Raw genomic sequence first — 23,728 nt, 5'->3', positions numbered from 1 at the left:
AGTGATTTATAACAAGCCTTAACAAATGACTGGGAATATTAAACCAAGCCAGGAAGCCATGCTCAGACAGATTGTTTCATGGTGATTGCCCCTCCTCAGTGTGCAGCAGGCTTCTGGCTTAGTCTGTGAGTGGCCTATCATGTGGATTATAAGCGGTGTCCTATCTCCTTAAAGTGAGTCAGGGAATAGTGGGGTCTCTCCATCTTTCTTATATACATTCCTATGTGGGGTTACACGAGGTGTGTGGTGATGGTACGGTTATATAAGGGGAGTGTGGTAGTGTTATGCACAGGTCCTTTCCTTAGGGTACTAGTGTATCTTGACGCCACCAGGATTTACTGGAGGAGTCAAGTTTGACAGTGGTTGACGCCCCCTGTATCTGATTGGCTGGAACAGCTTGCTCTGCAGCAGGTCCTGTTAGTCCAGTAAGCTGAGGCAGCCGAAATCTTGGGATTCCTTTAGCTCCGTTTATTGCTGATCCGTGCATTGGGACACCTAAAACCCACTCCCCTTGCCCGGCAACAAGAACGGACCCCGCTGCTATGCAAGCCAGCTGAAACACCCTCGTCGTCGGCCCAAAAACAGAATCCCCGCTTACATTCATGGAGGGCTGCACATATCTTTCTTGTTGGCCCCGCGCAGGAGGCGCGCATTGGTGTAGCTGAACGGGGCTCTCCGGCGGCAGGCAAGAGCAACGCACCCCGCTGTGTGTGACAGCGCTGAGCGGGGTGGCCTTCAGGGAACCCACAGGGCCGTGAAGCACATTTCCCGGCGGCAGGGCTGAAGGGCCGCAGGTGGATTTGCCGTGGCCTAACACTGGACGGAATTTCCGCGACAAATCCGCCCTGTGTGAACCCAGCCTTCTGATCACAGGATATTTGCTAAAAATTTTTTTTACTAAAGCACTGGTGAGATGCGGTGAACTAGACCGATCTGCATCAAATTCAGCACATGGGTCAATCGGGGGCTTTGGAAGGTTACAGACTGTGTATCAGCTCTCCAGAGCCAAGACTCCAAAATAACGGGAGAGACGCGGCCAAACGACTGTTACACTTGCTGCCCATTTGTGCAGAAGCTCCAATAACTCACTAGCAATGTTCTAGAAGTAGATTACTGATTAAATACTTTAAAAAACTTTCTTTGTTGCCCCTAGCAACCAGGGGGGCTTTCATTGTTGCAAACTGCTCTAGTAAAAGCAAAGTTGCCCTGTGATTGGTTGCTGCGGACAACAGAGTTTTTCTTGTAGCTAGTTCTAATAAATGAGGCCTACTGTATATCAAACCAATGCTAGGTATTAGTGTACCTTGACGCCACCGGAAGCAAGGGGTTTGACAGGAAGAGGGAGGGGAGCGGAAGAAGACCAGAGACGAGAGACACGAGGAGAAGAAGGAAGATAGGAGCCAAGAAGACGAGCAGCAGAAAGAAAGAAAGCAACAGAAGACAGAAAATTGAGCAAGATCAGCAAAAGATCAGGACAGCGAAAAGAAGGCGAAATTCAGCAAAAGATCAGGACTGCGAAAAGAAGGCGAAATTCGCTTCAAGCGGCAAAAGCAAGCAAGAAGAGGGAGAGTGTGCCAGAGTGGTCCGTGGAAGCAAGAAGACCCAAGACTGAGGATGGAAGATTTGCGGCTACAGATTCAAGAAGCAATCCAGCGGGATGGCGCCGAGTGGTTGGAGGAGTTAATCGCCAGCTGCAGGTCGGGATCGGAGTCGGGGAGGCCACTTGAGCCAGCAGCAAGGGAGCCGGTATCCGGAGAGGGAGCAGCACACGAGGGGGATGCCGGGCGAGGCCGCCCGAAGCGAAGAACACCCCCCCCCCCCCCGGTGTGACTCAGCCCGAGTCCCGCTGCAAAGAGAGGCGGCTGTAAGAGCAGTCGCGGCGGCGAGAGGCCGCAAGGAGCAGGACGCGCCATGAGGTTTTTGGCGCCAAATTCAAACCGGGCGTCGGGGAGAGCGCCGGGACCGGTGCCCATCGTGAAATCTCCAGGCTTTCAGCTATGTTTGCTAGCCAGCAACAGGGAGATTTTAAATTACCCCGGCAATCTGGGGTAAGGTCCGCGGATAAATCAGGGGGCTTTAGGTATGTAATTTCATCTCCACTCACGGATATGAGGAAAGATGAAATTTTAAAGTTTTTAACAGTTTACTTGGATAACGGCAATAGCGTGACTGGGGGTCACTCCGGCAGCTGACAACAAGGAGCTGTCATGTCCACAGCCCCCAGGGCTGTAATCCTCAGCATGAGCATGTTTTTATGGCTGTGGGGATTAAAAACACTATAGGGCGGTCAATAAGGGGTTAAGGAGCAAACAGACTTTGTCACTAAGGCCTCTTTCACACAGAATGTTTTTTACAGCATTTAGCGTGGTTTGTGAAAAGCCGCAAAAAAACCCACTGATTGATCACAATGGAGCTGCGTTCGAACACTACAATTTTCTAACGCTATCTGCTCTAGTTTAGTTTGTTTCAGCCCTTTTTAATGCCCCATATCACCCATTGTAATGATGGAGTGCATTACACAACGCTGTTGAACACATTTAAAAATGGCGTTCGAAATTTTTTAACAGACGCCTGTGTGAAAGCAACCTTAGGGCTCATGTCCACGGGCGTATACGTAATACACTGTGGGTCTCCCGCGGTGTTTTACAAATTACAACCAATACTCTCTGCCGGCAGAGGTCGTGTATGTGGCAAGTATAGCACTGCACATGCCCACTAATCTCACATCACGGACATGCGCAGTGTGATTTTTTTTTTTTTAATTTCCGCTCTGTGCAGAGCAGGAATGTGTATCGAAACACTACCCACTCGCAATGTGTGCGTATGGACAGCGTATCATACGCAACCCATAAAAGGGCTGCATATCATGTACAGAGAAATAGAGCATGTCCACTGACTTTCATTGCCTCCATTCACTGCGTGTCATGCAACGCACACTTGATACTCCGTAAAAACACGGTCGTGGACATGAGCCCTGAGGCCAATTGACACGGGCGAGCGTGATGTGGGGCTGTGAATCCCGCCTCCATATCGCGCTGCTTACCATGTGATTTCCCCAGGGTTGCGAGAGTTTTCATTGGAAAACAGCCTTGCATCCCTTCAGGGTCACAATTACCGCTGGGGGGTCACTATTACTGCCGCAGAGGTTTAGCCATTGCTTTCAATGAAGCCAGCGATGCTGCAGCCGACCCCATTAACCTCTTAGTGACCAAGCCTGTTTGCGCCTTAAAGGGGTTGTCTCGCGAAAGCAAGTGGGGTTATACACTTCTGTATGGCCATATTAATGCACTTTGTAATATACATCGTGCATTAAATATGAGCCATACAGAAGTTATTCACTTACCTGCTCCGTTGCTGGCGTCCCCGTCTCCATGGCTCCGTCTAATTTCGCTGGCTTCTTGCTTTTTTAGACGCGCTTGCGCTGTGCGGTCTTCTGCCTGGTGAATGGGGCCGCTCGTGCCGGAGAGCTGCTCACCGCGCCGTCATCGTAGCTCCGCCCCATCACGTGTGCCGATTCCAGCCAATCAGGAGGCTGGAATCGGCAATGGAACGCAAGGAAGGAGAAGAAAATCCACGGTGCACCATGGGAGAAGACCCGCGGTCCACCGTGGGAGAAGACCAGCGGCGCCATCTTTAAAAGAAGAATAGAAGAAGCTGCAGAACGCTGATGCAGGTAAGTGCAATGTGCTTTTTAAAAACTAACCTATGCTTTCTTTTTAACAGACTTTAAATGGGCAAAAAAAGGAAACGAAAACCAATCCGTTGAAATCAATGGGTTTTATTCTCTGCATATTGTGCTCAGAAAGTTTGCGCATGCTAACACACGCGTGTAAATGTCCATGTGAAGGAACTCTTAAGCCTGGCTTCACATGGGTGTGTTTGTGTGCGCATTTATGCAGCGAATAGAGCCCTAACGAACGGGTTCGTTCACAAGTGCGCATCTTTACATTTCACGCAAAAAAAAAATATGCAGCATACTCTATTTTGCGGCACTTTTGCACACCAAAAGTCCCCATAGAAGTCAATGGGGATGCACAAATATACATGTGATATGCCAGGAGGTGCGTGATACGCTGCGTAATTGCGCAGGAAAGGAACACATCGAGAACTCGTTAGACTAATTCCATACATATTTTTAGGTGACTTGGACATTTTTGTTCCTAAGATCTGTGTTCGACCAACAGACCGGCCTAATGTCACACGATGTCAATAGTAAGTAGCTTGTGCCTCTTAATACTAGTAAGTAGCTTGTGTTCTCCCGCGGGGTTTTGAACGATAATTGTCCCATGTAAAAACATGCAGAAACTGAACGACTGGATCAGAATCGTCCAGTTGTTCACTTTTAAGCAGCTTAAAATCCAAACACATTTCTCGGTGTAAGCAGCAGCCGTCCAGTACTGAACGTCTGCTGCTTACAGTGAATGGAGGTGAGCAGGGGGCAGAATTCTCCTCCAGCTGCCCCGCCTCCCTGCTGGCTGCGCTGTCAGCGATCCAGCAATGCTCGCTCCTGTGCAGAGCGAGCACCACAGGGATGAATGTCGGGCATTGTTTGCCTGACACTCGTTTTGTGTAAAAGGACCCTTGGACCTCCCTCACACAGGTGTTTTTGTACAGTTTTTAGTGCTGCGCTAAACGCTGTACAACGCACCCATACATTTCAATGGGGCTGCTCACACAAGGCTGAAAACACTGTCTTCAACGCTGCGCTTTAACAGCGTTGCATGTTCTATTTTGGGACGTTTTCAGCCCTGTGTCACCCATTGAAATGAATAGTCCATTGCTGGAGGCGAGTTCTCAAACCTTGTTTACAGCAATAGATTATTTGTCAGTGCAGGGGAAGCCCGGAGTAGTGGCAGAGATCGCTGGCCAAGACCCGGACGGCACATGCTTTTTTTTTTTCCAGCATCCTTGGCTGCTTTTTCAGCTGTGTGAGGGAAGCCTTAGACTGGTGTATAAAATGCTGGTTTAAGTAAATATCCTACAAAATGTTTAAAATTTGGAGACACGCTTTATTGTATACATATTTTTGATCAATTAAAAAAATGAAATACAATCCTATTTAGATTTGGTTACATACTGTGCCATGTAATCCCGAACATTGTTTGCATATAAAAAATAATCCTTCTCCTCCTCCTCAGAGGGAACATAAACAGGCAGAAACTAAAAGGGAAAGATAAGGTCCAGTTAAAGGGAACATATCAGCACCCACATTATGGGGCTCAAAGCTGAGGGAGGAACTTGTAGAGGGGGGGGGGGGTGCTTTTTATACTCTCCAGGTCCCTCATTCCAGCGCTGTAACCCTGAGAAATCGGAGAAGCAGACAGCACGACTCTGCAGACGGCTCTGTAAGCATGCGCTCTCGTATAGAGTTTAATGAGAGAGCACATGCGCATTATCTTCTAAAAAGGGTCACGCTGCGCGTGTTCTGATTTTTCGGAGACACAGTGCTGTAATCCTCAGCATTGTTTTAATGGGGCTGGCGGCAGCATCGCACCGCGTGCTAGGTGCAGACAGCCACAGCGGGAGGGAGGGGAGGCAGTTTTATTACAAAAATGACTCACATCCACAGAAAATTTGTACGTTAGCGAGCGCGAAAACAGGCCGCGATTCACGGCCTGGTATCGCACTCACTGTGTGACATTATCCTTACTGCCATATCTTCCTTGGATTACATGCGATTACATGGAGGTGGGAGCTCAGTTCCTGTTCCTGGCTCTTCCAGCCTCCCCCCCCCCTTCCCCTGCAGATGAGGACAACGTATATCGGCTAGGCGTGAAAACCAAGCCGATATACATTCGTGTGCATGCACCCTCAGTCTGTGAGGGGCCTGTGATGTGGATTATAAGCGGTGTCGTATCTCCATATCCCCTGACTCACTCACCCCCTAGGTGTCTCCACACACTTTTCGGGTGCTCACCTTAAGGAGATACGACACCGCTTATAATCCACATCACAGGCCCCTCACAGACTAAGCCAGAAGCCTGCTGCACACTGAGGAGGGGCAATCACCATGAAACAGTCTGTCTGTGCATGGCTTCCTGGCTTGGTTTAATATTCCCAATCATTGTTAAGGCTTGTGATAAATCACTTGGATTTGAAGGAATGCTGCATCCAATGGATGGCGCTATAGAGGTATTTTCTCATTCTTATTTGCATAGATATCCCAGAGGATAGTCCGCCAAGATGGCGGACGCATGTGCAAAAGCCGCAGATTGCTAGGGGATTGTAAAATCTCCTGGCTACTAAACATAGCCAAGAGCCTGGAGATTTCACTGGGTGCCGCAGTACGCGGCCTCTGGTCACGTGATCGCCGTTTTCCACTTGAAACCGGAGATCACGGAAAAGTAAAAAAAGTTAGTTTCATCTCCAATCACAGATCCGATCCATGAGGGGAGGGGAAATTACTTACCTAAGGCCTCTGGTGATGTCCCACGACAGGATGTTTACCCGCGGACCTTTCCTCAATTTTGGCGCATGTGCCCATCAGCAAGCTGGTGTACGCAAGCGCAGAAGCTGCAGCGGGCCTGGTAAATTTAAAAGTCTCCTTGCTCCTGGCTACTAAAGGTAGCCGAGAGCCTGGAGCAGTGACTGAGGGCCGCAGTGAGCGGTCCCCGGTCATGTGATCGCCGTTATCCGATGGATAATGGCGATTATGTAAAAGTTAAGACACAGTTGAAGTTTGGTACGCCTTTCGGTTTGGCCCTGTTGTGCATACGGTCATAATATTAGGGCAACAATGGGTAGGTTTCTTAACATGGGACAAACGGGGATCCATTTTGGGGTGAAAGTCTTCATTCCTATGTACACTGTACAAAAAATGCTTTTAAAATAACACAATTGCCAAAAAAATTAAAATTGTAATTTTTTCCTTCTGCTTTGCTCAGATTCATTAAAATACTGTGGGTCAAAATACGCAGCACAGCCCTAGAGGAATTCGTTAAGGGGTCTAGTTTTTTAAACAGGGTCATTTGTGGGGGTTCTCCAAAGCCGCTCAAGGGCTCCACAAGTGGGCAATGGGGCCTAAAACACTTTCATGCAAAATAAATGTTCACAAAGCCACCGGCTGCTTCTTTCGGTTTGGGCCCCATTGTGCATACGGACACAAGATTAGAGCCACAATGGGTATATCTCTGAACATGGGACATACGGGGGGTCTTCATTTTGGGGTGTCAATCCTCATCTTCATGTGCACTATAGAAAAAAATCCCATAATTAAAATTAAAATGACATATATTAGGCTCAGGTAGTTAACCATGTGCTGCATGATTAACGCTATAAATAAACCTCAAAATTCTATGGCAGAATTGATGCGTTTTCTCTCCCTGCGATCATAAAAAAAGATGTGATACAGGCGAGTATGGAGGCTCTAGTACCCTGTTATCCCACCTCTAGCTTGGATACAAGATGTGATACAGGCGAGCATGGAGGCTCTAGTACTTTGTTGTACCGCCTCTAGCTTGGATACAAGATGTGATATGGGGGGCAATTGAGGCATACAGGTTCCATATGGTATTATGTGTCCACATTTGCTGTGACTGAGCCTCTAGATCATACAAACTTCTAGGCTGTGGGAGTTGCCGTCCTAAATGCGCAGACCGGTGCCAGAGCATGCCGCAGTTTGTTTTCCACGTGTGATTTCGCGCGGACAAACCGCGGCCGTCTGCCTAGGATTGCGTTTTCTAACGCAATCCTATGGCAGCTTCCATGGGTGGAAATTCTGCGGGAAATCCGGCAGCGGAATTTCCGCCCGTGTGCACGGGGCCTAAGGCTGCTCTAAGACGTGCGTTCAGAAAACACAGCTTAAAATCGTGGGTTTTTTACCTCAATTTTGAGCAGCACTTTTGAACGCATGGTAAAGCGGTTTTAATGCACCCCACAATTGTGATGGGTGGGGAGGTGTGCAGCAGGCTTCTGGCTTAGTCTGTGAGGGGCCTATGATGTGGATTATAAGCGGTGTCCTATCTCCTTAAGGTGAGCACCCAAAAAGTGTGTGGAGACACCTAGGGTGTAAGTGAGTCAGGGAATGGTGTGGTCTCTCCATCTTTCTTATATACATTCCTATGTGGGGTTACACGAGGTGTGTGGTGATGGTACAGTTATATAAGGGGAGTGTGGTGGTGTTAGGGTTACGCGAGAGAAGTGGGTTTTCATGAGGGAAATGTGGCGACGGTGGGGTTACATGCAGGGAGTGTGGTGACGGTACGGTTACATGCAGGGAGTGTGGAGACGGTGGGGTTACATGCAGAGAGTGTGGTGACGGTGGGGTTACATGCAGAGAGTGTGGTGACGGAGGGGTTACGTGCGGGGAGAGTGGTGACGGCTTGGTTACGTGCAGGGAGTGTGGTGGCGGCGCGGTTACGTGCAGGGAGTGTGGAGGCGGCGCGGTTACGTGCAGGGAGTGTAGTGGCGGCACGGTAACATGAGGGAATTGTGGTGGCGGTGCGGTTACGTGCGGGGAGTGTGGTGACGGTGCGGTTATGTGCGGAGAGTGTGGAGGCGCAATGGTTACATGAGGAAGGTGTGGTGATGGTACGGTTACATGCTGGGAGTGTGGTGGCGGTACGGTTACATAAGGGCGGTGTGGTGATGGTGGGGTTACATGCGGGGAGTGTGGTGACGGTGTGGTTACATGCTGGGGAGTGTAGTGACGGTGCGTTTACATGCGGGGAGTGTGGAGGCGGCGCGGTTACATGCGGGGAGTGTGAAGGCGGCGCGGTTACATGCGGGGAGTGTGGAGGCGGTTCAGCTGCACAAGGGGAGTGTGGTGGGGAAGCTGATTTTCGCACCTGTGATGGAACCCCTAACAATAATTTGTGCCGTGCCATTTCCATAAATGTCATAGAAGGCAATGAAAATGAAGTGAACAGTTTAGCATACAGTAATGCCCCTTTCACACGGGCCAAAAATCTCACTTACCCAAAGGAAGCAGCTGGTGACATCACCAGCTTATTCACACTCATGAGGCTCTATTAGACTACATAAATAGGTACGCAGCATGTTCTACTTTAGGGCTCATGCGATGCACTGCCGTGTGACACGTGGTGAATCAGTATATCAGTGAGTATATGGCCGCTCTCTGTGATTTTTTTTTTTTGTTGTCTGACTTTTATTGATCCATTCACATTCGCATGTAAACACTGTGTGTAGATCCGAGCGAGGAAAAGATGGCAGCTTGCTCTATTTCTCCACATACCACGCAGTGTGAGCCCTATACTTTTGTATGGGCAGCGTATATACAGCACTGTCCATACGCAATACATATGCAACCCCCATGATGAAACAGAGCAGGAAATTAGAAGAAAAAAGACAGTCACACGTCGCATGATCGTGTACGTGAGATACGTAGTCATGCGCAGTACACTCGCTGCCATACGCAGTCTCTGCCGACAGAGTCGGCATCACATAGACCGTTAGTACACTACGGGACACCCGCATTGTTTTATGCATATAGTCGCTTATAAATTATATTGGAAAATTTTAATTTTTGATTATACAAGGTATTACTTTTATTTGCTGAGATTGAAATACCCTTCTAAGCCTTCAGTCACAGATGTAAAAGAATTTGGCGGAAATAACAGTGACAACGAACATAGTGGCGGACATAATAGGTAACGCCACCACCACAGTGGGGAAAATATCTATATTATACTATCACATACAGGACACGATCAATGCATGCAACCCGATACCAACAAAAGCAAAATGGTGGATCATGTGAGCGGGAACCGCATACAGCAGCTCCCGGTGACAGCTCCCTGCTCTCGGCTACTCATTCTAGTCGAGAGCAGGGAATTTTTAAATTTCCCGGGCCTCCCGGCTCTCTGCGCATGTGCGTGACGTAATGCGTCTGGCGCGCAGGCGCAGACGCCGGCGGCAGTGCCGGGGAGAAGACAGAAGGATCCGGACGCTGCGGAGGACCGGAGGTGAGTACTCTCAGCTCCCCTTACAGATCGGATCCGTAAGGGGAGCTGAAATTTTAATTGTTTTTAACTTTCCATTGAGTTTAACGCGATCGCGTGACCGGGGGTGGGGTCCCGCGGCCCGGGATGACAGCTCCATGCTGTCGGCTACCTCCGGTAACCGGCAGCATGGAGCTATCACGTCCTGAGCCTGCAGGGCTGTCATTCCTAGAGGATGCATAAAACTACGTCCTCTAGGAATAAAGCCCAGCCGGCCAGGACGTAGAATCCTGGTGGGGCCGTCGTTAAGGGGTTAAAGAGCCGATTCCATGGGAAAAACGCATTTTCCGTCAGCTCTGTACAGGTAAGCGGAAACATTTGTCCATTTTCATCAACAAATATTTAATTGATTTTCTAAATTATTGATTTGACAAAGTATATAAAATGCAAATCACAATAATAAAGTATATAATTAAACAAAAGAACTGTTGTGATGAGTCTATGGATGAACCTCGCCTTGTTTCTCAGTGGTAACGGGTCTAAATCATATTCCACATTATTTGAAAGATGCAAAATTGGCCAATCGTTACATTTCGTATTATTCGGTTTGCATAATTTAATTCTTAACCCCTTAGTGACCAGCCCATAGTGTTTTTACGTCCTGCCCAAGTGGGCCTTAATCCCTGAGGACGCAAAAACATGTGTCTGGGTGGATGACAGTGATCATGTAAAGTTAAAAAAAAAAGTATGAAAAAGTTAAAAAAAAAAAAAAGTTAAAAAAGTTTAAAAAGCGTACGTTTCATCTCCCCTCACCGATGTGATCGGTGAGAGATGAAACTTTTTACCGGAGGCCTCCGTATTTGCACCCCAACACGATCCTCATCCGTGAACTTACCCGGATTCTGCACATGCGACCGCTGGCAAAACACCGGACACATGCGCAGGAGTCGGGGAGTCCAGGAAACGTAAAATCTCCTTGCTCCCTGGAGAGCCTGAAGCAGTGACCTTGTTGAGCGGTCCCCGGTCACGTGATAAAAAGGTAGAGATCTACCTTAGGCCGGTCTCACATGACCGGATAGGAATTACGGATTCCGCATGCATCTGATCCGCGGTAATACGCAGATCTATCGCATTGGATTACACAATTCCGCTCACATTAGTGGGTTGGAATTATGTAATCCACTCGCAGAAAAGAGAACGCAGCAGGTTCTATTTTACCGCGGATATCCGCAGCATAGAGCCTATTGTGCTCCGTGGTCGCGGATATACCCGCAGCCCATACGCAACTACGTTGTAAAGAGAATTCTGAAGGCACCCATTGAAACAAATATGTTTGTGTGAAGCGGCCCTTACTGTACTTTTGTTAGCATGAATCAAGCACATTTGCAAGCGCAAAAAAACACGCAACCATGCCACCATTTATTGAAATGGGCAATTAGTGTAATTAGAATAATACATGTTCTTCCACTGCAGAAATGCACGAGAAAATAAAGGGGACTGCTTTTTTTTTGGACAAAAAAATCTGAGCAAAGCAGAAGGAAAAAAGTTAAAGTTGTACTACCTCTAGCTTGGATACAAAATGTGAAACAGACCCTGTTGTATCGCCTCTAGCTTGGATACAAGACGTGATATGGGTGGGCAAGCTGCCACTTGGGATGCATTATGCATTGACACTTGGGGGTCAGGATAACAGCATGCTGACATGGGGATGGCGGGGGGGGGGGGGGGGGAGGATTATTTTTAGGATGTCAATTTTTTTTTCTGTATAAGTGGGCAATGGGGCCTGGAAATTATTCAGTTCTGCCCAGAAATCCAGCGGGCATTCCCTCCATTATAGGCCTAGCCATGTGTCCTGTAAGTAGATTAGGGCCACAATGGGTATGTTTCTGAACACGGGACAAACGGGGGGATCCATTTTGGGGTGAAAGTCTTCATTCCTATGTGTGCTGTAAAAAAAAACCCAGTTTTTAAATTGACAAAATTGCCAAACAAATGAAAATCGTAATTTTTTCCTTCTGCTTTGCTTAGATTCAGTCAAATACTGTGGGGTCAAAATACGCAGTACACCCCTAGATGAATTTGTTAAGGGGTCTAGTTTACAAAATAGGGTCATTTGTGAGGGTTCTTTTTCAATTTGGCCGCCCAATGTCTCTACAAGTGGGCAATGGGGACTGGAATTTATTCCGTTGTACCCTGAAATTCAATGGGTGCTCCTTCCATTATAGGCCTAGCCATGTGTCCTTTAAGTAGATTAGGGCCACAAAGGGCCATGACAATACATATCAGGTAGGTATCCTGCCCTAGAGGTATGGAGGCACCATACAGCAGCACTCATCTGTAATCCAACCTGCAGGGACATTGTGTGCTGCTGTAATGCCCCAAAGTTTTTTAAATTCGTTTTTTTTATTAACATGTGCATTTCAAAATACAGATTACAGATAAATAATAAGAGCATTGTTAGATATATGGTATACGTAATGCCCCAAAGTTACTGTAAGATTCTATTGCTTTACTGGTTTTTGCTTTTTTTGGTGTTTTTTATCTTTCATCCCAGTGCTACAAAGACCGAGGACAGAAAGCTCTGGCACTGAAATACTGTGATGAGGCTTCAGCCATGCCACCGGTTACTAAAGAGGTGAGGACTGTCAGTAGTAACGTGGTAACACAATTCAACTGTTATTTCAGCCATGGATTTACTGACCTACTCCACTGCTTACTGTATTGATTCTCTAGAATAGAGCCTCCATAGCCGCCTGTTCCCCATCTTCTATTCTAGAAGCTAGAAGTGGTACAACGGGGTACTAGAGTCCCCTTGCCTGTCCTTATCTTATCTTTTATCCAAGCTACAAGGCGTACAACAGGGTACTAGAGCCTCCATTCCCATCTGTATAACCTCTTGTATCCAAGCTAGAAGTGGTACAACAGGATACCAGAGCCTCCTTGCCCACATGTTTCATGTTTTGTCACCAGCTGCTTCCTTTGGGTAAGTGAGAATAGTGAGAGTTTTGGCCCATGTGAAAGGGGAATTACTGTATGCTAAACTGTTCACTTCATTTTCATTACCTTCTATGACATTTATGGAAATGACACGGCACAGATTATTGTTAGGGGTTCCATCACACTCCCCTTGTGTAGCCGCACCGCCTCCACGCTCCCCTCATGTAAGACCACTTTCCTAGTGTAACACACACATACATACACACACACATTCATACATACACACACACATATATACACACACACATTCATTTTCACACACACACATTCATTTTCACACACACACACACACATTCATTTTCACACACACACATTCATTTTCACACACACACTCATATACACACACACACACTCATACACACACACACACATTCATACACACACACATTCATACACACACACACACACATTCATAAGTTTCACCTCCCCTCATGGATTGGATCCATGAGGGAAGGTGAAGATAGTCACCCCACTTCGTATCCATAAGGGGAGATGAAATTACGTACCTAAGGTCCCCGGATTTGTCCCCTGATGGGATGTTGATCCGCGGACCTTACCCCGGCCATCAGCGAGAGGAGATGAAACATCTTCTCGGAGGCTTCCGCATTTGAATCCAGATCCGGTTATCCTCCATGGACCCTTCCGGCTTCTGTGCATGTGCGCCCGCCGGCCTCCACAAGTGGATTCTACATACGGCAGTGTGATCCCAGCGTTATTCAGACCACTACCTAGAATACATAATTTACAAGAAGCCCCGGGAACGCTTGCCTTCCTGCAGTTCCAAGAGCAGCTTGTTGAGAGTCTTCTGTGTGAGACTTCCGCACCATGGCAAGCATACGAAGCCTCACAGAGCGCCACTTTTTACACCCCATACCCGCCGCTGAGGTCAAGAAATACCCCCAAAAAAGCATGAGAGGTGGGCGGATACCTGATTTTCTTGCCCCATGTGCCCATCTGTCTTACCCGCTCAAGTTTTGGCTATTCTTTAACCTCATTGGCATACCTACCAAGCATACCGTCTGAGACAGTTTTCAAAGTAAGACAAATATAAAACACAGGTTTATTTACTCTTTAGTATATGTAAGTAAAATAGTTAATTAACATATAGGCATTGAGATCACATGGGTAACAAAGATAAGCATCAATACGTCACCGGATATTGTAGCATCACTCCGCAATCGGGGGATCTCCAGGTACGATTGTCAAGAGGATCCGGTTAGTACGCCGATACGTCTATCGACCACAACAAAACGAGTCCCAACCCCTCCCTGAAGATCACCCTTATTTATGCTGTTCTTACATTACGTGGCATATCTGCTTCTGCGCAGTTATGGGTATATACGTCATTCTAATATGGCTATTCAGGTTCTAGACATGCGTAGTAGATGATTGGCAACAAAATATATTGAATATTTTGTCCATGAAGTTATCGACATCTGTGTTATATTATGAGTCATTCTTGCTGTTCTTACCATATATGTCGAAAATATTCTGCTTTTGAACAAATGTTAGCAGAATATTCAGACGGGTCATTAGTTCATTGAAGTTCTGGTTAACTCATACGGCAACTAGTTATTTGATTACCTTAATGTCCCTGCTTCTGACACAATCATCCAGTTCAATCGTATCCCATACGTGTCACAATCGGTCCTTAATCATTCACTATTTGCCGTATGATACCATTAAAACTTTTGGTTTTCTACAGAATACCTTATATGCCATGAAACAATTCCATAGCGATAAAAGTATTACAACTATGGCCAATACCAAAACAGGATGTATTAGCCAATTAAGAGTGGTTTGTGCAGATGATGAATAACCCATAAAGATGTCATACCAATGGTGTGACGTGGCGTCAGCAATAGCCGATCCCATCTTTACAATTTTGCCAGCTATTACAGTAGTACTTACAATATGCGTTGCCAAAGATCTATTAAGCAATTTAATATGTTGCTGTACTTCTTCTGTGTCTTCTAACAACTTTTTGAATTTGGTCAAATTTAGATCCCAATTTGACACATTTAAAGGCAGTGGTTGCCAATTGACAGCCACTGTCTTGTCTTGTTCAGGTAATAACACAAAGGTCTCATTTTCCCAAACAAGTGCAGATACGTTTCGCAAGCATCCTGAAAATGGGACAACCATCCCAGGTACAACAGGATGATTACTTGCCAAACATACCTCCTGTGGGGCTATTTCAACCATCATCTTAAAAGTGAGTGGCAGCACAGTCCATTCACATACATTGATCGTATTTTGTAATAAGCATGGTTCATAAACAGCCGATTGGACCTTGCATATGGTCCCTTCTAATGTATCATCACACAATGATAAATCATGAGTTCTATTTTGGTCATCAATGTAAATCCCGTTAAATCTAGGTACCCAGAAATGCATATCTTCTGGAACACCTATAAGTAAGGGGAGAACTACAAACTTACACATCACATTCTTTTTAGTAACATTGTATATGAATATGGTCCCTTTACATAATATATCATTGCAAACCATTTTCTGCGCCTCCAACTGTATCCAATCAGTCTCAGTTATAGTCTGATTGAGCACGGTCCTCCACACTTGCTCATTGCCAGTCATGAGCATAGTTTGAAGTGTGTTCTTTTGTTGTTGCTGATAAATGGTCTGCAAGGTACATATTGACCAATTAACATAGTTAGATATGTTAGAATTTATTTCATATGAAAACCTATTAGATGCATCTTGCAAATCAAGCATTATTGTGTCCACATCCGTTTGCATACTAAAGGGCTGCCATATAGTGGGCATCCAGTTAGCCTGCAATGTGAGCACATCTTTAATACCACTTCCCGCGTTATGCATTCGATTAGCTAAAGTCTCTATATCAAAACCATTAATAGTCCCAGAAAGCGCTCCGTAGCCTCCGAGTAAGGTATCATACCAAGCTCGACGGGAACGCTTGGTAGGACAAGTCCTTGAGGGTGGAAACTGCACGGAGGCTTGTATAACAGTCTTTTGAGCATCTCGTCCCACCAGGCGACAGGTGGATGGAACCCTTTTTATATGTCCAGGATCTATTTTAGAAGCATTAATGTTCACGAATACCAGGAACTGGCCCCACATGGCCCGATTCTCGATCTCCGTTGCATTCCCACACGTAATTACTTCTGTCTCATTTAAGGGAAATGAAAACTGCACTCCCGTATTTGTACAATTCTGAACATATTGTATCACCAGGGAGTAATTGAGATATGGCAACTCTTTTGGTCTCTGACAGCAGGACACTTTCACAAGTGACGTAATGTTTATTTGTCCCGTTGCCTTATGCAGTGCATATGAAGGACGGTAGGTCGAACTTATATGCGATAATGGATTTCCACTCCAGATAGTCCCATCAAAGGTAATATTCACGATATAACATTTCTGGTTGGCTTCACAAGTGAAGTTGTCTTGCTTCCTGGTTCGGGTTGAATTCCTCCAGCCCCACGAATAATCATTCCTTCCGGTGTCATTGACGCGGATCCCTGGCGTCCACGCATCACCTACTGCGAACACCGAACACATGACGCCAAGGATTCCAAAAATGATTATGTGATTCTAGAGAAGGCAAGGAAACAAGCATTATTCCCGCAAATAGCACTTTTCTTGTGGGACATATTCCCATTTCTCTACTCCGGGTCGCATAATAAGCAAAGTTCGATCTTTCCCCACAGCAATAACCTCTGCCGGGGAGGGCGGTCCTTGGTGATTCTGAACCCATATTTTGGCCCCTACATTAGTAACATTAGTTGAGCCAAAGCCTTTATCTCCTCTTACTGTAAGTTCAGTGGGAGCCGTCCCTTCTTCCACTTGTGTCAGATACACTGGTATTAATAGCAGCTGTGCCATGCGCTCCTTTTTCCCTATTATCAGAGGATCTGTTCCTAAATTTATCATGATTACTTTAATTTCCCCCTGATAATCTGCATCTATGACTCCCCCTAGGACTACTGCACTTCTCAGAGCAAAACTTGATCTAGTGGCTATCTGCCCGAAGTGATTCTCCGGGATCTTGCATCCTATCCCTGTGGGAATAGTACTCACCTTTCCCGGGGCTATCACCACCGTATCAAGAGCGTATAGATCCAACCCTGCAGCGGCAGGAGTGGCTCTATAAGGTGCCTGCGCATCTGGATTAATTTTCCAGTATAAGATTGTCTCTACCTTAGCTACATCTATACTGAGATTGGGTGTTAGCATGCGCATTAAGGGTGTCATAGAATCAGTGATGGGCCTGTTGTTGATAATCAGTAAAGCAGCAGTCAGATTATCTCTCCATTGACCATATTTGTCGGTCTCAGTGAGCTTCTTCAGGGTAGATTTTAATAACCCATTCATTCGTTCCACCAAGCCCGCGGCCTGTGGATAGTAGGGCATATGATATACCCATTCTATGTTGTTTTTACTGGCATACTCTTTTACCTGATTTCCGGTAAAATGTGAACCATTGTCTGTCTGGATCTGCAGGGGAGTCCCATAATACTGGGTAATAACTTCCAGAGTACGTAAAGTACTCCATTGTGTTGCTGTTTTACACGGGAATCCCACCATCAGACCTGAGAATGTATCTACTGCTGTACAAATATACTTACATCCTCTGCTCTCAGGGAGGGGCCCTACAAAATCCATCTGCCAAATCTGCGCTGGCAACTGGCCTCTCCCTATGTGTCCCATTACTGTATGAGGCACTTCTCGTTTTTGCACATGTTGACATACTGGACATTGCGCGATTACTTGTTTGATCATGTCCACTGTCAATGGGATACCTCTTTCTTGTGCCCACCTGTAAGTGGCCTTCTCTCCCAAGTGTCCACTTTTTTGGTGAGCCCAAACAGCTGTACCTTGAAGCCATGCTTCCTTTTCCTTGTCAGGTTCTTGTACGGCAACAGAAATCGATGCTGCCGCATCTGCTTGAGAATTAAATAAACGTTCCAATGAGTCAAGAGGGACATGAGCATCAACATGAAACACAGTACTTTTGGTACTCCTAATGAATTCCTCTATATCTTGCCAAAGCTCCTTCCCCCACAATTCCTTACCATGAATGTTCCAGTCGTTCTTCTTCCATCCCATGATCCAAGTGGCCAAACCATTGGCAACTGACCATGAGTCCGTATACAAATGACATTCTTGCCCTTGTTCCTGCTTCAGAGCTAAGAATACTGCACAAAGTTCTGCATATTGACTACTCTTACCTTCTCCTTCCATGACCAACGTCTTGTCTAATTTTGGATTAAAGGCTACACTTTTCCATCTACGTCTTCCACTGATATACTTGGCCGAACCATCCGTGAACCAAGCATGCTCTTTTTGGGAGTCTGTCAACTCAGAGTAAGGTATTCCCCACTTTACTGGGGATTCCTCCATTTGCGCTACTGGTGTAACCTGACCATCTGGAGGGATATCAGCTATCTTTTCATGCAGGGCAGCTATCCCCCCTTCACCTTTTTTCGCTCTTTCCGAGATGTACCATTTCCACTTAATGATACTCTGCTCCTGGGCATGTCCTATCCGATTGGACTTTGAATTAGATAATACCCAACTCATGATGGGTATTTGTGGCCTTAGAAGGACTATGTGTCCTGTCGTCAATTGTTCAGTATCCACCAGGGCCCAATAACATGCCAACAGCTGTTGCTCCAGTGGAGTGTATTTTTCTCCTGCATCTGGTAATTTCCGATTCCAGAAGCCTAGTGGCACTCTTTTGCCCCCTTGCTTCTGCCACAATGACCAGTTTGCATACATATGCTGAACTGATACATGAAGTTCTATCTCACCATCTTGTAAAGGCCATAAATCTACAGCCTGTTGTATGGCTTCTTTTACTGCCTCAAATGCAACCTGTTGCTCTTCTCCCCACGTGAACTCGTACTTCTTGCGAGTCACCTTGTAAAGAGGAGCAAGAAGCTGCCCCAGATGCGGAATGTGTTGTCTCCAGAATCCAAACAATCCTATGTAGGATTGTGTTTCCTTCTTGTCTTTCGGAGTGGGAAAATTTAAGATTTTCTGCCTTGCCTTAGGGAGAATCTCCCTATGGCCCTTATTCCATTGAATTCCTAAGAATTTCACCGTCTGAGAGGGGCCCTGCACCTTGCTATCATTTATTTCCCATCCTTTTTCCCGCAAATGATGTAACAGTCTGTCCAATTGTTTCTTTACAGATTGTTCATCCGGTCCCTGAATCATTATATCATCGATATAATGTGAAAACTGCATTTCTGATGGTAAATCAAACTCATCCAAATGTTCTGCCACCGTCCGGTGACAGATGGTTGGACTATGTATCCAACCTTGTGGCAATCGAGTGAACGTATATTGACGTCCTTGCCACGTAAAGGCAAACTGATCTTGTGCCTTTTCTTCTATTGGAATTGTGAAGAACGCTTGTGCGATATCAATCACAGCGTACCATTGTCCACTGTGACTTTGGATCTGCTCCACAATTGTAATGGTGTCTGGGACAGCTGCCGTCAAGGGAGGTGTTTGTTTATTCAATTCCCTGTAATCGACAGTCATCCTCCAAGACCCATCACTCTTCTTCACAGGCCATACCGGATTGTTCCATGCTGTGGTTGCAGGCCTCACAACCCCAGCATCGACCAAATCCTTAATGGTTTCTCCTATTTCCTTGTGACCTCCAGGAATTCTGTATTGCTTCATAGCAACCAGTTTTCCTGCAGGAGGGATGTGTACGGGTGGCATTTTGACCTTTCCCACCGTAACTGGACAAGCTTTTATCCCTATTTTCCTTACGCCAAAGGCAAACTTACCATCTTCAAGGTGTAGTGTCAATCCTTTCAGAATATCTATGCCAATGATATATTCCGGAATAGGTACTACTAACACCGTGTATTTACGTAAGGGCAAATTGCCCAGTTTCAAAGTTACCTGTGTCTGTACTCCCTCAGTAACTTTTCCTCCCAATCCTGAAATATTAACTTTTGGACCTTTAAACTTTTTGGGATTTCCATAAATCAGAGTAGCCTCCGCCCCTGTATCTACTAAAGCTGGGACCCTTTGGACATTACCCCCTTTCCAATGTATGGCTAGCGGGACATAGGGTCTGTCATCCCGCCTAACCCAAACAGGGGCTTGGCTTGCTACCTATGCGGAATCAGAATCTGATTCCTCCAGGAGCGGAGCAGATGGCTTCATATGGTCCTGCACTTGGGTAGCTACCATTGCAGCCATCTCCTTCCATGGATAGATCTTTTGAAAGTCCTCCCATTCTAATTTCTTAGGTTCTAAATTAGTGACCTGCTTCTCTCTCTTTTTAGAAGCTTTTGGGGCCACTGAATCTTCCCTTTTATCCACCTTTTTGTTGGATAATACCTTCTGTTTATAAAGACGCCACAAATCACCTGTATCTTTTCCATCAATGGCGTCCTTGGAGACTCCAGCTTTCAGGAGAGCCTGAAACATATCTCTACGAGATACCCTTGGCACTCCTGAATCACCAGTCCCCTGGGAACTAGGATTCCTAGACCTATCACGATCTGTTCGCTTTTCCTCTCTATCCCAGTTTCCCATATCTTGCAATTCCCGCATTCTAGCCACGACCGCAGACATTGGCTCATTAGTCATGGATAGAAGTAGGGTCATCATCACGGCTTTATAAGCCGGAGGTGCAGTCTTAATTAAACGATTTCTAACTCCTGCTGTCAGCCGAGTCTCCAAATAATCTTCCATATGCTCGATGATAATTAATGAGACCCTCATAGCTTCCTCCTTCAACCTTTCAATGCCATCCCTGATAGTGTACCAAGGTTTGTCATTGATTGGAATGTCTGCCTCTGTTGGGAATTTATTAAGAAACCCATTGGTTACTATATTAAACAGGGAAATAGCACTTTCTCCTTGATGATTAGGAAAATATTCTCTAAAATTTCTACTGATTACTGGATCTCTAGTTAGAGTAACAAATCTCATTGCATCTTTTGGATCCAACATTACCCCAGTCGCCCCGTGCTCAAATAGACGGACCAACCATGGTATGTCAGATTCCCCAGGCCTTTGCCTAAATCTACTCAGTATATCATCAACTTCTGACTGAGAAAAATCCTCTAGGGTAAGCCTGGTGCGCCTATGTGGCACCAATTCTTCTTGCACCAACAGTCTCCCATCGGCATCGTACATATAGTTTCCCTGATCGTCATACCTGGGCAACCTTTGCCCATCATGACCTACGATAGGCTGGGTATCGGGTCCATATTCAGTAGTTTCCTTCCTTCTGCTAATGGGCTGGGCACGTTTTAAAGCAGGTGGATCAATTATTGGATTGGGTGGGTCTTCCCAATCCCCCTTATGCCAGTCCTCCTCCCCCGAAGAAGATGAGGAATCCCATAAGTCTCCATCCCACTTATCTGGGTCCCAGTTCACAGAAGCAGAAGCTATAGCTTTCGATACCTTTCGCTTATCAACTTTACCTTTACGCCCCTTATATTTATTCTGAGCAACTTTTACAACAGCCTTTTCTGCAATATTCTGGTAATGTTCTATTTTTTCCTTTATCAGCCTTTGGTTACATTCCAACACCACTCTCTTTCCTTCAGATTCTGCTAACTTTTGTTCCGTCTGATTAAGTTTTCTTATTAGTTGGGACTTCTTCTTATGGATATTCCTATAGGCTGAGGCCAATACCCAATTTCTCCTACCCAACTGAACTGCGTCACCTGCCTTGGCAGGGGTCTCCTCGAGTACCTTAACGACATCGAGGGGCTCTGAATCTTTTAGCTTACTATCCCATGATTCTGCAAGCCCACTATGCATCAACTCCTGAGCTAATATATCATAGGGACCCTCGGACCAGCCGGGGATGTCTATTTTCTGAACGATTTTAGTTTTATCTTTCTTGGTTCTTTTTCTAAACATATTGTTGTCTTATTGGCAAAATGCCAATTGGTGAAACTTTTTGCGCAGAGTTCCCCCTTACAGAACTCACAAAATTTTGGCAACTTGCCAATTGGTGAAACTTTGCACAGAGGTCCCCCTTACGGCGAGGCACCACCCGGCAAACTGGCACCAATTTCCCAAGTCCTGTCTCAAAGTTACAGAACTCCGAAAGTTTTGGCAACGTGCCAATTTGGAGAAACTCTGCACAGAGTTCCCCTTTACAAAATTTTGGCAACGTGCCAATCTGGTGAAACTTTGCACAGAGGTCCCCCTTACGGCGAGGCACCACCCTGCAAACTGGCACCGATTTCCCGAGTCCTGTCTCAAAGTTACAGAACTCCGAAAGTTTTGGCAACGTGCCAATTTGGTGAAACTCTGCACAGAGTTCCCCTTTACAAAATTTTGGCAACGTGCCAATCTGGTGAAACTTTGCACAGAGGTCCCCCTTACGGCGAGGCACCACCCTGCAAACTGGCACCGATTTCCCGAGTCCTGTCTCAAAGTTACAGAACTCCGAAAATTTTGGCAACGTGCCAATTGGTGAAATTTTGCACAAAGGTCCCGCTTATTGCTAGACACAACCGTGCAAACTGGCACCAATCTCCCAAGTCCTGTCTCAAAGTTACAGAACTTATAAAATTTTGGCAGTATGCCAATGGGTTCAACAGGGACCACTTACTGCAACTATCAATGTGTATTTACTATTATTACTCTATCACTTATCAAAGTAAAGTTATAACCATTTGAACCCCTTGGCAATGGGCCAAAAATCTAATATGGTGACAGCAGCCCCCCGTGCACTGAGAAGCACTGTCACAATACCAAATTATACAGTAATATAACCTTACCAAAGACAACAATATATATATATATATATATATATATATATATATATATATATATATCCTGCCAGACTACGCCAATTTATGTCTTACCCGCTCAAGTTTTGGCTATTCTTTAACCTCATTGGCATACCTACCAAGCATACCGTCTGAGACAGTTTTCAAAGTAAGACAAATATAAAACACAGGTTTATTTACTCTTTAGTATATGTAAGTAAAATAGTTAATTAACATATAGGCATTGAGATCACATGGGTAACAAAGATAAGCATCAATACGTCACCGGATATTGTAGCATCACTCCGCAATCGGGGGATCTCCAGGTACGATTGTCAAGAGGATCCGGTTAGTACGCCGATACGTCTATCGACCACAACAAAACGAGTCCCAACCCTTCCCTGAAGATCACCCTTATTTATGCTGTTCTTACATTACGTGGCATATCTGCTTCTGCGCAGTTATGGGTATATACGTCATTCTAATATGGCTATTCAGGTTCTAGACATGCGTAGTAGATGATTGGCAACAAAATATATTGAATATTTTGTCCATGAAGTTATCGACATCTGTGTTATATTATGAGTCATTCTTGCTGTTCTTACCATATATGTCGAAAATATTCTGCTTTTGAACAAATGTTAGCAGAATATTCAGACGGGTCATTAGTTCATTGAAGTTCTGGTTAACTCATACGGCAACTAGTTATTTGATTACCTTAATGTCCCTGCTTCTGACACAATCATCCAGTTCAATCGTATCCCATACGTGTCACACCATCTCAACCAGCCTCTGTAATTACCCCGCCGTCGGACATAAAACGCAGTTTACATTATTACTTTTAGCTAAGATTTAGGGAATGCTAAAAATTGGGGATGGCAGGGGGGAGGGGGGTTGTAGAGGGGGATTATTTTTAGAAAGTCAATTTTTTTTTCCGCACAAGTGGGCAATGGGGCCTGGAATTTATTTAGTTGTGCACTGAAATCCAACGGGTGTTCCCTCCATTATAGGCCGTACATCATGTGGATGGCGTGGGATCAGAAGCTGAGCTCACACCATCCGATAGCGGGCTTCCCACTGCTACAG

The 23,728-nt window shown here is 45.7% G+C and overlaps 1 protein-coding gene across 3 annotated transcripts; it reads right to left on the bottom strand.

The window, feature by feature from the left end:
* Window positions 1-14,503: 14,503 nt before the first annotated feature.
* On the bottom strand, window positions 14,504-23,406 carry LOC136620939 (uncharacterized). Of its 3 annotated transcripts, XM_066596039.1 has the most exons (3): window positions 22,929-23,406; window positions 17,695-17,818; window positions 14,504-16,469 (listed from the first exon to the last, which is right to left on the bottom strand). In XM_066596039.1, exons 2-3 carry the CDS (start codon window positions 17,761-17,763, stop codon window positions 14,559-14,561), a joined length of 1,980 nt encoding a protein of 659 aa, XP_066452136.1. In that variant the 5' UTR covers window positions 17,764-17,818; window positions 22,929-23,406; the 3' UTR covers window positions 14,504-14,558. The 3 variants fall into 3 exon arrangements, with proteins under 3 accessions (XP_066452136.1, XP_066452138.1, XP_066452137.1); XM_066596041.1 differs by lacking the exon at window positions 17,695-17,818; XM_066596040.1 differs by lacking the exon at window positions 22,929-23,406 and having other exon boundaries at window positions 17,695-18,263.
* Window positions 23,407-23,728: the final 322 nt, after the last annotated feature.

This window comes from Eleutherodactylus coqui, chromosome 3, assembly GCF_035609145.1.
Source record: "Eleutherodactylus coqui strain aEleCoq1 chromosome 3, aEleCoq1.hap1, whole genome shotgun sequence".
Taxonomy (NCBI): Eukaryota; Metazoa; Chordata; class Amphibia; order Anura; family Eleutherodactylidae; genus Eleutherodactylus; species Eleutherodactylus coqui.
The sequence above is the reverse complement of the archived record's forward strand: the minus strand, read 5'-3'. Positions and strand labels throughout refer to the sequence as shown.

Coding starts and splice junctions, on each gene's coding strand:
- LOC136620939 (XM_066596039.1), bottom strand. CDS start 17,763: ATGGCTTCAAGGTACAGCTGTTTGGGCTCACCAAAAAAGTGGACACTT. Junction 16,470..17,694: donor GGAGAGAAGGCCACTTACAG/GTGGGCACAAGA, acceptor TGCCTTCTCTAG/AATCACATAATCATTTTTGG.